The sequence below is a fragment of the Vollenhovia emeryi genome, unplaced genomic scaffold, assembly GCF_000949405.1.
Source record: "Vollenhovia emeryi isolate VEMERY1.0 unplaced genomic scaffold, V.emery_V1.0 DF939879.1, whole genome shotgun sequence".
Lineage (NCBI taxonomy): Eukaryota > Metazoa > Arthropoda > Insecta > Hymenoptera > Formicidae > Vollenhovia > Vollenhovia emeryi.
In genome coordinates, this window is record NW_011966487.1 from 1,387 (window position 1) to 17,271 (window position 15,885).

The following is a 15,885-nucleotide window of genomic DNA, read 5'->3' on the forward strand; positions in this document are numbered from 1 at the left end:
GTCCCGCTATCTTTTAGACTTCTCAACTGTAAGCATTTTTATTTATTAAACAGTGACACGGTATTTTACACAAACGCCCAGAGTGTTCGATCACGTGATATTCCACCCTCTCACGCGTGCATCCGTTCCCTGAGTCTCTCACCGCAAAGTCCTCTCAACCCTGCGTCCATCCGCAGCGGTCCAGCGAGCTCTCCTAACGAGAATCGCTAACATTTTTTGGTCCTTCGAGCCGGATTGCGGCGGGGCTCTCGGACGGATTAGCTCAACCACGCAGTGATCACGTGATCTCACGGCCCTTTCGCGTGATCGGTGGCGCGCACGTACACGATCCCACTCGTTGATCACGCGATCTTACGATCCTCTCACGTGACAGCTCATCGGCCGGCGAGACGTTAAAATCTCTCTCGCTCTCTCACCATGGCGGACGAGACAAAGACGGGCAAGACGGACCGCCCGAAAACCCCGGTGTTGGACGTGCCGCAGGGAGACCGCACGTCGGGGAGGACGGCGTCTCCTGCCCGGCTTTCGACGGAGCTCGCGCTGAAGGTCCAGACGCAGATGGGCCAGATCGCGACGCTCAGGGAGCTCACCGAGGCGCTGCCGGATGTCCCGGCGCAGACATCGCTCGAGGAGGTCTCGCAGTTCCAACTGCTGATTGAGGAGACGCACAAGGCGTTCATCAAAGAACACGCCTACTTTGAGGTCTCATGGCCATCGGCGCTCATTCACCATGAGTATTTCGCGGAGAATGCTCACCAAGAAGAGTCGCTGTGCTACATGCAGGCGCGACGGGTCATAGGCGTGCTTCGCCACGCATTGACAGCTCAGGCCGCTCAACCACAGACCAGTTCATCGGCCGGCGAGACTCGACAGACATTCTCACGCTTGCCGGACATCACACTCCCCAAGTTCACCGGGGAGTATGCCGCGTGGCCTACTTTTAGAGATCTCTTTACCAGCCTGATCATTTCCAACGATCAACTCACGAACGTGGAGAGACTTCATTACCTCCGTTCATCGGTGGAAGGCGCGCCAGTTCAGCTGATAGCAGGTTTCTCAATGGCCGGAGATTCGCTCACGCCGTCCTGGGAGCTACTCAAGGACAGGTACGAAAACAAGCGCCTGCTCATTCATGCCTGCCTTGATAAAATTTTCGCCAGCTCAACCCAGGTGCCAAGGAAGGCGGCGTCCTTGGATCGACTTGTCTCGGGACGAGTCAAAGAGGCGCTCAAGGGACTGGAGGCCCTCGAGGTTACGGACAAGCTCGGGGACTGCGCTGTGGTGTACCACGTCACGCGACTCCTGGACCGCGTGACACGCGAACAGTGGAAGAACGCTGTTGGCGCCACACGTGACTATCCCACGTTCGAGAGGCTAGAAGAGTTTCTGACGACTCGAATACGGGCGCTCGAGCGGATAGAGACTACGACGGCTCATCCGGGTCCCAGCTCAGCATCTTCACCGCCGAAGAAGACGGCTGCTCATCAGTCTACTCATCAGGGCGACACATCCTATCCGTGTGACTGCTGCGGCGCGCAGCATTTCATAGTTATGTGCGGAAAATTCCGGGAACTCTCATCATCAGAGCGGCACACGGTGGCGATAAATAAGCGGTTGTGCTTCAATTGCCTGGGGCGTCATAGTGTGCGCGCATGCAAGTCTCAACGAGGCTGTAAGACCTGCTCAGGGCGGCACCATACAATGCTGCACGGCACACAGACAACCGCATCGCCAGCTCAGAAGTCCGGTGGGTCATCGGCCACTCCCGCTAATTGAAGAGTCGGTGCAGTCGTCGAGCCCAGCTCACACGTCCGCTCATCCTGCTCGACTCTACTCGCCACAGCCTTGGCACTGGTCAGCTCATCGTCAACGCATCACTCAGCGCGTCTGCTCATTGACGCAGGATCCGAACTCACCTTCGTCACGGAGAATCTCATTCGGCAGCTCAACATCCCTCGTCAATACTCAGGTATTGTCGTCACTGGAATTGCAGGCAAGGAGTGTACTCGGACACGAGGAGTCGTGTCACTCACGTTACGCTCGACACATTCCAACGCAGCTGCCACAATTCAAGCTCATGTCCTCCGGACAGTTACATCAATCTTACCATCGTTCGAGGCGGAACCGGAAGAATGGCCGCATCTCAGGAACTTGGCATTAGCCGATCCTGATTTTCTCATCCCGCGGCCAGTTGACATCCTCATCGGCGCAGACGCTTACGGGCAGATCATCAAGCCCAATATCATTCGGCATTCTCCACTCATGCCGATAGCGCAACTCTTCATTTTCGGATGGCTCGTTCTTGGACCAGTCAATAGAGAAGCAACACGCACATCAACGCACCATGCTTCTACTCAAATCAACGAGGATGCTCTCAACGAGTTACTGACAAAATTTTGGGTTCAAGAGGAGGTGCCTACTCACGATGTCAACCAATTCACCCCTGACGAGCAGAGGTGCGAAGAGCACTTCAAGGCTACACACTCTCGTGATTCATCAGGGAGGTACGTCGTCAGGATTCCACTCAAATCACCAGTAGATCTTCTGGGTGATTCTTACCACGTTGCCCATCAGTGCCTCAAGGGATTACGCAGACGATTCTCAAGGGATGTGAATTATCAACGGCTCTATCAACAGTTCATGATGGATTACGAGACACTCAACCACACGACGAAGGCATCATCCATCTCCAGTTGTCGCTCGCACTTCTACCTGTCGCATCACGGTGTTCTCAAGCCTGACAGTACAACAACAAAGCTGCGGGTCGTATTTAATGGCTCCAGCGCATCCACATCGGGCTACTCTGCTAACGACCTCATGTATACGGGAGCGAAGTTGCATCTGAATATCTCAGATGTTCTCCTCTGGATACGAAGACACCGTCACATTTTCGCTACGGACATCACCAAAATGTACAGGCAGATCAAAATTCACAAGGATGACTGGGAGTTGCAACGGATACTCTGGATGGACGATCAACTCAATGAAGTGCCATATCACCTGACAACAGTCACCTACGGGACAAAGGCCGCACCGTTCTTGGCCGTCAGGACGCTGTTACAACTAGCAGAGGACGAAGGACATAAATAACCACTGGCTGTGCCATCCATCACTCATGGCAGGTATGTCGATGACATATTTGGTGGTGCAGATACGATTCAACAATTGCAGGAGGTCGCACATCAACTAAAGGGCCTCTGCATGGCGGGCGGCTTCCCACTAGCAAAATGGCATGCAACTCATCTCGACATACTCAAGACTGTCACCGACAGCGAAGACCAAGGCTTACCAATCACATTCGACGATTGCGCAACCAAGATACTCGGACTCAAATGGCTCCCTCAAGAAGATACCTTTGCATTCTCAACACGAAGCTCACGCAAGGAAGGCAGGCTCACAAAACGCCTCGTCTTATCTGAAGTGGCTCAGATATTCGATCCACTTGGCTTTGCATCACCCGTCGTGATCAAGGCCAAAATTCTCTTGCAGGAGCTGTGGCTGCACAAGCTCCAATGGGATGATCCACTGCCATCCCAGCTCTCAACCCGGTGGCTCTCCATCAGAGAAGAACTCACAAGTCTGGCCAGACTCTCAATACCTCGGTGGCTCAATACATGGAGCGACTCGCAAGTGGAACTTCATGGATTCTCTGATGCTTCTCAATTGGCAATGGCTGCAGTCATATACATATCCGTTCACGACTCAAACGGCGCCACGTTCTCACTTGTGTGCTCCAAAACTAAGGTAGCACCTCTCAAGCGGCTCTCAATCCCGTGACTTGAACTCACGGCTGCTCTGCTGCTCTCTCGACTCATGCAATACGTCAAAGCCACTTTAAACACGGACGTAACGGCGACTCATATGTGGACGGACTCTCTCGTGACACTTTCGTGGATCAGATCTCATGCGTCACGCTGGAAGATTTTGTCAGGAACAGGGTGGCTCAAATTCAAGAACTCACTCCAGCTGCTCACTGGAGATACATACCTGGAACTTCTAATCCGGCTGATTGCGCATCACGAGGCCTCACGACTGCTCAGCTTCAAAACCACGCACTTTGGTGGACGGGACCACCATGGATACTCAGCCCAGACTCATGGCCGTCGCAACCTGCACTCTCTGAAGAATTGAGTGCAACCGAAGCTCGCCCAGGCGTTTCGCTATTGACGGTTACGCCAAGGACTGAATATCAATGGGAACTCATCTACAGGTACTCAAGCCTCACTAAACTATTGAGGATTACAGCTCTCTGTTTCAGATTCGTCTCACGGTTGAGGAAAGTCCACGACTCATTGCCTGTCAGACACATCTCTCCAGAGATCTTGGAGAAAGCGAGTCTCTTCTGGATTCAGGCAACTCAAGCAACGTACTTCTCGCACGAGCTCAAGGCATTACAGGCAGACTCACCGCAAAGGCGCACGCATTCAACAGATTAACTGCGTACATCGATGCTCAAGGAGTCATTCGCGTCGGCGGACGACTCGCTCACGCAGCTCTCTCACTCGACGCGACACATCCTGTAATACTGCCTCGTCACTCTCAGCTGTCGTCATTGATCATCGCTCACGCTCATCAACGGACTCTACATGGAGGCACGCAGCTTACACTGTCATACATCCGACAACAATACTGGATTCTCGGCGGGAGGGCTCCTGTCAAGTCTCACATCCTGCGGTGTGTCACGTGTGCTCGTCAGAGGGGGATCCGTGCTCATCAATTGATGGGCCAACTACCTCTCTCTCGGGTTACGCAGGCACGACCGTTTACTCATACAGGTGTGGACTACGCAGGGCCGCTCACCGTCAAAACATGGAAGGGAAGAGGTGCCAAAACAACTAAAGGCTGGATTTGCGTTTTTGTCTGCTTCTCAACCTCAGCAGTACACCTCGAGGCGGTCAGTGATTACTCAACGGAGGGATTCATTGCCGCCTATCGACGCTTCTCATCCAGACGCGGCATTGCTCACACCTTACACTTCGACTGCGGCACCAATTTCATCGGCGCGGATGCAGCTCTCAAAAGGCTGTTTATCCAGAGCACTCAAGAACATCAGCGAGTTTCTCACCTGCTCTCGCAAGATAACACCCGATGGGAATTTAATCCCCCAGCGACACCTCACATGGGAGGAAAATGGGAGGCCGTCGTAAAATCCATAAAATATCATCTACGGCGAACCATTGGAGAAAACGTGCTCACCTTTGAGGAGCTCACAACATTGCTCACTCAAATTGAGCTCACTCAATCCTCAACTCGCGGCCTCTCGAACCATTGAGTGACGACGCGGACGACATCTCAGCACTCACGCCAGGCCACTTCCTCGTAGGAAGCCCGCTCACCACAATACCAGAACTATCCCTCACCGACCTGGCGATCTCAAGACTCTCACGATGGCAGCTCATCCAGCACAAGGCACAACATTTTTGGAGACAATGGTCAGCGCATTACCTACAACGTCAACAGGCCATATCAAAGTGGCACCACAGGAACAACGAAATCAAGGTCGGGTCATTGGTGCTCATCACCGACGAGCGGCTACCGCCATGCAAATGGCCGTTAGCCCGGATCACGGCTCTACATCCTGGGAAGGATGGTCTCGTGCGGGTGGTGACTCTGAAGACAGCCACTACCACTCTCATCCGACCAGTGGTCAAGCTCGCCGTCCTGCCAATCTCATCATAAGAACAGGGATCATCAACTACGTTGCTGATGGCGGGCGGAATGTTCGAGATTCATTTCTGAATCTCGGTCAGTTCGTCACCGGCGTGATGGCAGCATCAGCCGGGTCAGATCGTGCAGCGCCACAGGAGCGCTGCGCGCGCATGCCCGATCGCGACACGAGGCGACGGCGCTTCTTCACGCTCGTTACCGGCGCTTTTGGCTCATGGCAACCGTACAACGTACAAGTGTCGTGTAGTGCTTAAGACTTTTAGTGTGCTCTCGTGGACTTTTCTCATCCGAGAAGTGACTCTGTGCGAACTCGAGGTGAACCCTTAGTTGTGCGACTCATCCAGGACATTTAGCTACAGCATCAACGGCAGCTCAAGCTCACCACGCATCGCACGCCGGCGTCGCGTGAACACGGCTCACGGGCATCGACATTCACGAGGCCGGCTATCGATTAATATAATCGACCCGTGTAAGTGATTAGAGACTTCTCAGTCCCGCTATCTCTTAGACTTCTCAACTGTAAGCATTTTTATTTATTAAACGGTGACACGGTATTTTACGCAAACGCCCAGAGTGTTCGATCACGTGATATTCCACCCTCTCACGCGTGCATCCGTTCCCTGAGTCTCTCACCGCAAAGTCCTCTCAACCCTGCGTCCATCCGCAGCGGTCCAGCGAGCTCTCCTAACGAGCTCTCCTAACGAGAATCGCTAACAATATCATAAGGGACATTTTCATATGGGTTTTGATTCAAGAGCTCCTTTTGCACAGATTAAATCTAATGTGTTCAATAATAGCTGTAACTTTTATTGACTTCTCAATCACATCTTGAAAAACTTCTACTCACAATGTATATGTACGTATATGATGGTACATTTCACAAATATCATATAAGAATTACTCTCATATAAAAAATTGCCGAGTTCAAGTAATCAACTCGCTAGTTTTAGCAGGGTTGGCATGTTTTAAACAATGTGTTTAAAACTTTGATTAAAACTTGTTTGAAACAGTAGATACTGTTTTAAACATTTTTTTGTTAAACAGTTTCACACACACATGTTTAAAACTCTTTAAAACCTCACAATTAAAATATATAATTATTTGGAAAAGAAACTGTAAAAACAAAAACAAATGAACACTAAGGTATGTATATACAAAAAGTTTTTGTTTTCATTTTTAGTTTTTATCTTTATTTATGTTGCATATATACACACATATGTAGATATATATATATGAATAATGAATAAAAAAGATAAAACACGGTTATTTTAATATCTTCGTGTCCACAAATGGAAATGTATAATTGTAAATATCAGATATTATGCACATTAACGTGATCGACATATTCTGGTAATTATTGTTGATGTTTTTATTTTCAGTATTTCAGTTAAATAAATAAATAAATAAATCTTTATTGACGGGGATAACCCTTTAGTATACAAAAGAGAACAAAATCATCTCGTTGGATTAAAATATGATTTAAAATAAAACAACATATTAGATCAGTGAATTAACATAGTGAATTAATTGTGGCGTCTTAACATATACGAATCTGTGATTAAAATAAGGTTATAAAAATTACATTATAAAATTTTTTATGTGAGTCGATGGAGAAGCTTGCGCTTAAATGTAGATAGATTGTTGCCGAAAAAGTTGATAGAACAAGAATAATGGTTCGCAGAAATCACCAGCCTGGAGATACATGAATTTATTCCATATTCAGTTCTATGAGGCTCAGCATGGAAAATGGTGTATTGCCTCAGGTTCCTTAGTGGAACGTTTAATTTAATCCTACTTAATAAATCTGGACAGTCGATAAGATGATTAATTAATTTATAAATAAAAGTTAGATCAAATAACTGCCTTCTTTTCTCTAGAGAGAGTATGTTTATTAAGTTGGATATGGGGTGGTAATTGTGGCAGGTGATCGCCATTGGAACGCCCATTTGAAAAGCGGCTAGACGCAAAAATTTATGTTGTACACGCTCGATCAGGTTGCGATGACAATTATAATAAGGAGACCACACGGTAGAGCAGTACTCCAACTTAGGACGAACCAGTGCGCAATATAGTAGTTTCAACGTGTATACATTCTTAAAATATTTGCCCCAGCGGAGAACAAATCCGAGAGTTTTATTTGCAGCAGCAACAATGGTTTTTATATGTTTGTTAAAAATTAAATTATCACAGAATAAAATACCAAGATCACGGATTGTGTCGACCGCTGTGAGGGGTGAACCGTCAAGCATGTAGTTAAAAAGATATGGGTCACGCTTTCGTGTACAACGAACAATATAACATTTAGAGACATTGAGCCGTAGACGATTTCTCTCGCACCAAGACTCAAGTGCAAGAAGATCCTGCTGCAATAAAAGTGAATCTGTAGGAGAGTCGATGCATTTAAATAATTTTAGGTCGTCAGCATATAATAAAAAATTGCAGTATTTAAAATAATTAGTAATGTCATTTATAAATAGAATAAATAGGAGTGGCCCAAGATGAGAGCCTTGTGGCACACCGGACGCGACAAGGAAGTTTCTAGATAGACAGTCAGAATATTTTACAACTTGAGTCCTGTTAGAGAGGAAGCTGAATATCCAGCGCAAAAGAGAGCCCTCGAATCCCAGAGCCCGAAGTTTTTCAATTAAAATAATGTGATCCACGGTGTCAAACGCCTTCCTGAAATCGGTGTAAACAGAGTCAACTTGAGATCCATTTTCAACAGCAGATGTTAGATAGTAACAGTAGTTGATAAGGTTGGTCGTTGTAGAGCGACCAGGCATGAATCCATGCTGTTCAGCAATGATAACGTTTTTGCATAGTGAGCTAAGTTTTTTAGCAATGATGCCTTCAAAGATCTTTGGCATGATACTCTGTTTACAGATAGGGCGGTAGTTAGAGACCAGTTGACGATCACCCCCCTTAAAAATAGGAGAAACAAGACATCTCTTCCAGCGTACAGGAAAAATGCCATCTTTCATTGAGCGACTGAAAATAAGCCATAGAATTCTTGCAGATATAAAGATACAGGATTTAAGAAACACTGGCGGAATGTCATCCACACCAGCAGCGCATCTCGACGAAAGGTTTTCAATCTCGTTGTAAACCTCTTTAATAGTGATGTCTAGAGACAAAAGGTCCAAGGGTTGATTCAGGTTAGAATCAACCCGGTTAGCGCTGTCGGTCTCACTGCTAGTGTAGACGGACTCGAAATAATCTGCAAAGCAATTCGCAATAGAGAGATTGTCAGTAAGCAACCGATCTTCGTGTAAAATATGAGAGGCCTGAGGCTCCGACTTTTTGACATTTTTTATAAATCTCCAAAAGTGATTGGAGTCTTCCGCCAACGCGCATTCAGTTTTATCAATAAAATTTGACCAGCAGGTGGAAGACAGAGTTTTGCATTCGGCCCTTAGATGAGAGAAGACGAGGTAGTCAGCGAACGTTTTTGTACATTTGTATTTTCTATGAGCCAACTTCTTTGCCTTGACAGCCGAAATAAGTTCTTTTGAGAACCAAGTAGGGTAGGATGATTTGACATATACATGAGAGGGGACATATTTAGAAATGGAGTAGTCCAGGTGATGGTAAAGAAATTCGGTCGCTTCATCGACAGACATTTCTGATGTAGCTAGATCCCAGTCTATAAGGCCAAGATAGTTATTTATGGCATAGTAATCTGCACGCTCAAAGCAGAGTTTAGTTGAAGACTTGGTATCCGGACGGACAGGGGATTTAAAAGGTAACATGAACTCAAGGGCAGGATGGTAAGCGTCACAAGGAACAAGAGACTCATGGGCGGAAGAAACACGAAGGTCAGCCCAGGATGAAAATATTAAATCCAGTGTATGGCCCCCATTATTTTTTATGAAGTTGTGTTGCCGAAGATTACATATGTTAAAGTATTCGGCTATAACGTTAGCCCTTCCTGAATGAGAGCCATCAAAGACACATTGTCCATTTACATCCCAGTTAACATTTGGCAAGTTAAAATCACCCAGAATGATTATTTTAGCGTTTGGAAAAGAGCGCCACACTTCCAATATGCTATTACAGTGGGATTCGTAAATGTCAGGCGAGGAGTTAGGGGGAATATAAATAGCAACAATGATAACATTAACGAAACCGATTCTGACTTCTACAAAAAGGTGTTCAATGTCATGGGCCACAAGATCAACAGAACGACAGTAAAAACAATCACGAACGGCAATCAGGACACCCTCTCCCCTTGAACATTTGCTTGTATGATAATCTCTGTCACAACGAAAAATTTTAAAATTATTTAGACCAAGTTCGGCGTCTGGTATGGTCGAGTTCAGCCAAGTTTCGGTTAAAATAATGAAATCCGTGTTTAATGCAAAAGAAGCAATTGAGTTGCGCAAATCCGTCAGTTTCGTTCTCAAACCTCTCACATTTTGATAGTAAACTAAAGGGTGATAGTTCCGTTTTTTGAACGGGTATTAAAAGATTTGACTATCTTCGGTATTCCATTAAAGTATTTAATTGTCGAGTCGACATCACCGGAACTCCTTATAGATTCGAGTTTACTTCTCAATCCTGTGAGATGTTCCCTCTGCATCACCGTGAGATCCTGTTTGATTATGACCGGGCCTGAGTATCCTTTCCTCCGTTTAAGCACGTCCAAGGCTTCCGACTTGGATGGAAATGTTACTCTGAGAGGTCTTATATGGTCCTGCTTAGGCTTGCCCAATCTCCGAACATAGATACGTGTAGTATCTTTTGGGCATATACACCGCGTTATCTCCTCTGCCTTGGACAGATCAGCTGCTGCAGGATCTGTATGAGTGGAGGAGATTGAACCTTCCTCAAGGTTGAAGAAGATGAGATTTTTTGACCTGTTTTCTCTTTCTGCGATCTCAGCTATCAGGTCTTCACGGCTCTCAGGAGGTGTGACAGAGGAGATTTTATCCTCCAGTTCTGTCATTCTGTCCCGAAGTTCCTGCATCTCATTGGTGATTCTCTCGATGTCTGCCCTATACATCTGAGCGAATTCATCACGGAAAATGGCGAGCTCATCCCGAATTATATTTCTGATTTTGGTGAATAGCTCCTCCGAGTGTGGGTCACAGCTAATAAATTTATTAATAGCAGTTAATATGAGAAAATGTTATCTACTAAAAAAGAAAATTTTCTAATTGTTGAATTTTCTGATGGACTGGCGGTTGTACCAAGAACGTGGGTAAACAATAATAAAACATGTTGGTGGCCCAATTACAGAAATCAATTGCGCATTGATAAAGCAAAATCAACGATGGAAAAGCCTAGTCAAGAATGGTTATCATATGATATCTTGAAAATTCATACTCAAGCTAGTAATTATATATTTTTTATTTCACATTCTGTTTTGTCTTGTTTTGTTTTCATAGAATTTTTTTGTACATCAAAAACAATTTGACTTTGAAAAATTCTTACTTATTCGAAATATTTCAGATAATTATCAAGAAGCATTAGAAAAATTGAAATTGGCTGAAGATTATTCAGATGTAGATCAATTAATGGGAAATTCTGGAAATTATAAAAAAACAAGGCACGATCGTGCTCATAGACATAATTCTTTTGATTCCAATGGAGAAGATTCTGCGGATTCCGAAGAAAACCATCGATAAAGCAAATATATAACTTCATCTTTGCCTGATCCGCCAAAATTCAAGGATAGGCCTAACACTGTGACAACGGAAACCTCCATTTCAGCCAAAGAACCACAGAATATATATGAACAGAGCTGCACGGTACATGGCAGAATCAATCCAGAAATTGCTGAAACTGCTGAAAATATTATTTTATTAGATGAAAATTCAGGTGATTAATTTGTGTCATAGTATACATGCCATAGTATACATGTATGCATAAATGAGTTTCTAGTCAAACGTTTATGCTTGTAAAAACATATGTGTGCGTGCGTGCGTGCGTGCGTGTGTGCGTGCGTGCGTGCGCACGTGCGCGCAGGTGCATTAATGTATATAAAACTCGCATTAGTGCACATATGTTTACATTACATTCTCAATACAGAGACACAGATTTGCTCGGTTTAAGTACGTTTTTGATACATTAACTCATTTGTACCGAAAAATATCTCAATACCGTTGTAACCGTTTTTCAAAATGTGCCTTAACATCTCCTTAAAGTTTAAGCAAAATTCTTAACACTTTCCGTTGTACCGTTGTAAACAACGACATACATATGAATGTATATACGTAGACCAAACATTCTGTCTGTAGAGTGAGACCGTAAGTGTGAGTGAAAAAACTGTTTTGCGTCTATTGCTTTCTCACTCTAGCTTAGAAATATAACAACAGTCAAGAGTCGACATATTTGCTGTCATATAAACTAAAATGAGAAAATAGTAGATACATCTATCTTTGTTTTTAACTTTCAGCTTCACTCCCTCACCCCCTTTTATAGCAAAAACATAGGAATGTATATAGATGTCATTGGTTGTAAAGTCTGTATAAAGATTATATCTTTCATAATCAGTAATTTCTGTGTCCTGAATAGAGAATGAATGAAATAGTCCTGAATAGAGATGTACCCTTCTTCAATTAAAACAGTAATTTTAGTCACTAAAAAAAATATTCTACAGACAACAAAAAATTTTCTACGTTTTTTTTTACAAACGTTAATTATTTTGTGTAGAAAAAGAATATTTTGAAGAGGCAACAGCAACTCAAAAGATTCGCACTAAGCAATCAGAAGATTTAAAGATCAGGAAAATTAATGCAGCATTTAAAAGAACCATTCAACACATAGAAAGAAGCAGACAACGGAACAAGTGACTTAAGCATGGGTAATTGACTATTTTATAAACTATCTTTATATTTACTAATTCTCATCAACAAAACAATTTTCCTTTAAATTTATTTGCAGCTTATTTGAAAGAAATAGTTTATATGTTGAATAAACAATTTGTAGAAATACGTGAACTTAAAAAGTGTATTGGAGAAAAAGAAGCTGCAGAGAATCAAAAACCTGAAAACAAAGATTGTGTCAACTGGGCGAAACTTTTGCCTTTCAACAGTATAGATGATATGGCAAATTTTTGCAAAAAATTGGAAACAAAAGAAAACTATGTGGAGTCTATGGTAATTATTATAGTTTTTCATTAAAGAAAAAAAATTTTATTTTATATGTTTAACACAATAAGGTTTAACCAGGTTTCTTGTTGAAAAATCAATTTTTTAGTATCTTAGGCGGTATACAAGCGTTATAGAGTTACCATACATTTAGTAATTGATTAAATTTTTGATATAAAGTTTTAAATTTTGATAAAATAAAATCAAAGATTGAAAAGTACATATAATTTATAAATATGTTTTTATATAGATAAAATTGTTAAAATCTGTGGGAGGCAAAGACGATAGAAATAAAGTTAACAAAATGATGGAAAAAGTTATAACAAACACACTCGATGAGAAATTTAGTCGCAAGGGACAAAAAGGAAAGCTGGTGTTTGAAAACTGCAAGGTTGAACAAATTATAGTTGGTGAGTCAATAGTATTTAATTATATTCTTACGAAATAACCGTTTTGTATAAAGTAAAATCTTCAATATATTATATATTTTTTCATATTAATCTTTATTAAGTGAAGAATTTCATGAATTAGAAAAAAGTTTATCAAAACAGCGTTACAGTATGCTAAACAGTCGATCCAAAAAATTAAATAGTCACTCAGAAATACAAATTTTAACACTAAGGACGGTATTCATAGTCAGATCTTATATTTAAGATCTTAAGATCATCTTTATTATAGGTATTCCGTAGTCAATGAAATTTTCCATATAGCATCTTTAGATAAATTCAAGACTGTTCTGAATATAAGATCTGACAAGTAACCTTACCTTTGTATTACTCACTGATTTTATTGAAACTCGATATATTTGTAGAGCAGTTAAACATATTAGACACGTAAATTTTTTTCTATCCACAATGATAACACCCCTTTGTATTCATAAGTACAAGGAATTAACTCGTTGCAGTTAAACTCACGCTATCACAGCTATTTTTAATTTCTCTACAAATATACCAAGTTTCAATAATATCAGTAAACAACACAAAGGTAAGGTTACTTGTGAGTATGAATACTGACCTAAGACCATCATTGCCCTAATATACAGGGTGTATCAGACCACCCGTCCACCTCGATTTTTCCGAAAACGCGAGGTGACAGGAAGTTGGTGAGAAATGTTAAGTCCCAAATCCTATCCAAAGAATCGAATAAAGGTACTTTCGTTTTCCGGAACTGACCGGAAGTAGTGGTCACCGTGGTCAACTTTGAAATTTCAAATGAGAACATATGTAGTGTAGGGTGTCGTTGGATAGAGCTTGAAAAAGGAAACTTTTTTTATTGGAACATAATTACAGTATCTGTAACCGTTGCGGAGAAACGACTGGAAAATTGAAAAGTGATGGTCGAAATAATAACAGCAAGTTTAGCATTCAATATGTAAATATTTACATTATTTTCACCTCAGTACATATGTACATATTTGACAGAGTGTTACAATCTGCTCTTACAATTGTCCTATCAGTCAGTCTCTTCTTGTATTTGGTGCTATCAACATGTCGTTTACAAATGAAGAAGCGTTTGACATGCTAATGGTCTTAGGTGAATGTCAAAATTACAGTGCAGCGGAACGCCTTTACGCCCAAAGATATCCGCAACGCACCCATCACTCACGTAAAGTTTTCAAGCGTTTAGCAACCCGTGTGCGCACATTTGGAAACGTCCAACCGACTCACAACCGTAAAGCTAAGATTAGGCAACCTGTGAGAGACGACAGATCAATTGATGTTCTTGCTGCTGTTGCTGGAAATTCTCACGTCTCTACCAGGGGTATTGCAGCCGATTCTGGTATAAGCCACATGACTGTGTGGAGAATTTTAAACGAACACCGTTTCCATCCATACCACGTTCATCTTCATCAAGAACTTAGAGATCGTGACTTCCAAAATTGTATAGATTTCTGCACTTGGTTTCTGAATCAGAACCAGATCTTCCACCGCCAAGTTCTTTGGACCAATGAGGCTACGTTTAAAAGTAATGGAGAAATGAACATTTATAACGCACATTATTGGTCACAAGAAAATCCACACTGGTTGAGAGAAATTGACAATCAGCATATCTGGAGTTTAAATACCTGGGCTGGCATCATTGGACATCAAGTTGTTGGGCCCTATTTCTTTGATGAAGCTTTAAATGGAGAAATGTACGCTAATTTCTTGGATAATGTGCTGTACGAGCTCTTGGAAGATGTCCCGTTAGCGACACGTGTACTCATGTGGATGCAACAGGATGGCTGTCCAGCCCATTACTCTTTAGTAGCTCGGAATGCTATGGATCGGCGTTTTCCTGGAAGATGGATTGGCAGAGGAGGTCCTGTAGCTTGGCCGGTCCGATCCCCTGATTTGACACCCATGGATTATTTTTTATGGGGACGGGTAAAAAATCTTGTTTATCATCAACGTCCGACGACAAGAGAGGATATGAAAGACCGTATTCGAGAAGCATGCCAATCACTGAGCAACGTAGAAGTTCTTCGTTCTACGGATAACATCAGAGAGAGAAGTCGCTCTTGTTTAAATCAAGATGGAAGACATTTTGAACGCTTGTAGAATCACTGTCAAATAACATGTACAAAGTCAAAAAACTTGTTACTAAACTTGCTGTTATTATTTCGACCATCACTTTTCAATTTTCCAGTCGTTTCTCCGCAACGGTTACAGATACTGTGATTATGTTCCAATAAAAAAGTTTCCTTTTTCAAGCTCTATCCAACGACACCCTACACTACATATGTTCTCATTTGAAATTTCAAAGTTGACCACGGTGACCACTACTTCCGGTCAGTTCCGGAAAACGAAAGTACCTTTATTCGATTCTTTGGATAGGATTTGGGACTTAACATTTCTCACCAACTTCCTGTCACCTCGCGTTTTCGGAAAAATCGAGGTGGACGGGTGGTCTGATACACCCTGTATAACGAGGTCAGGATGGTATGATCCATTGTATAGGTCACGAATTCTTATAAATTTCGTTCTATTAGTAACAAAAACCAAATTTACAGAAAATGATTTTATACTTCATTTTTATCATTATTTGCAATTTTAAAACAAAATACTTATACAGATCTTGGCTTTCAGGCTTTCGCGGCTGTTGTCTTCTTTAGTCTTCATGGCTTCCGGATGGTTGCCGCGTCCAT

The 15,885-nt window shown here is 42.9% G+C and overlaps 4 protein-coding genes across 4 annotated transcripts; all 4 read left to right on the forward strand.

Moving 5' to 3' along the window:
* The first annotated feature begins 417 nt into the window (after positions 1–417).
* On the forward strand, positions 418–3,090 carry LOC105556636. The gene is made up of 2 exons (XM_012003731.1): positions 418–1,747; positions 1,844–3,090. Exons 1-2 carry the CDS (start codon positions 418–420, stop codon positions 3,088–3,090), a joined length of 2,577 nt encoding a protein of 858 aa, XP_011859121.1.
* A 111-nt stretch (positions 3,091–3,201) lies between these two features.
* Positions 3,202–5,272, forward strand: LOC105556637. The gene is made up of 3 exons (XM_012003732.1): positions 3,202–3,744; positions 3,900–4,169; positions 4,259–5,272. The coding sequence occupies exons 1-3, from the start codon at positions 3,202–3,204 to the stop codon at positions 5,270–5,272; spliced, it is 1,827 nt and encodes a 608-aa protein (XP_011859122.1).
* Positions 5,273–10,792: 5,520 nt separating this feature from the next.
* LOC105556638 lies at positions 10,793–11,294 on the forward strand. The gene is made up of 2 exons (XM_012003733.1): positions 10,793–11,000; positions 11,119–11,294. Exons 1-2 carry the CDS (start codon positions 10,793–10,795, stop codon positions 11,292–11,294), a joined length of 384 nt encoding a protein of 127 aa, XP_011859123.1.
* Positions 11,295–11,427: 133 nt separating this feature from the next.
* LOC105556639 lies at positions 11,428–13,447 on the forward strand. Its single transcript, XM_012003734.1, has 5 exons — positions 11,428–11,487; positions 12,322–12,472; positions 12,553–12,767; positions 13,009–13,168; positions 13,437–13,447. The coding sequence occupies exons 2-5, from the start codon at positions 12,469–12,471 to the stop codon at positions 13,445–13,447; spliced, it is 390 nt and encodes a 129-aa protein (XP_011859124.1). The 5' UTR covers positions 11,428–11,487; positions 12,322–12,468.
* Positions 13,448–15,885: the final 2,438 nt, after the last annotated feature.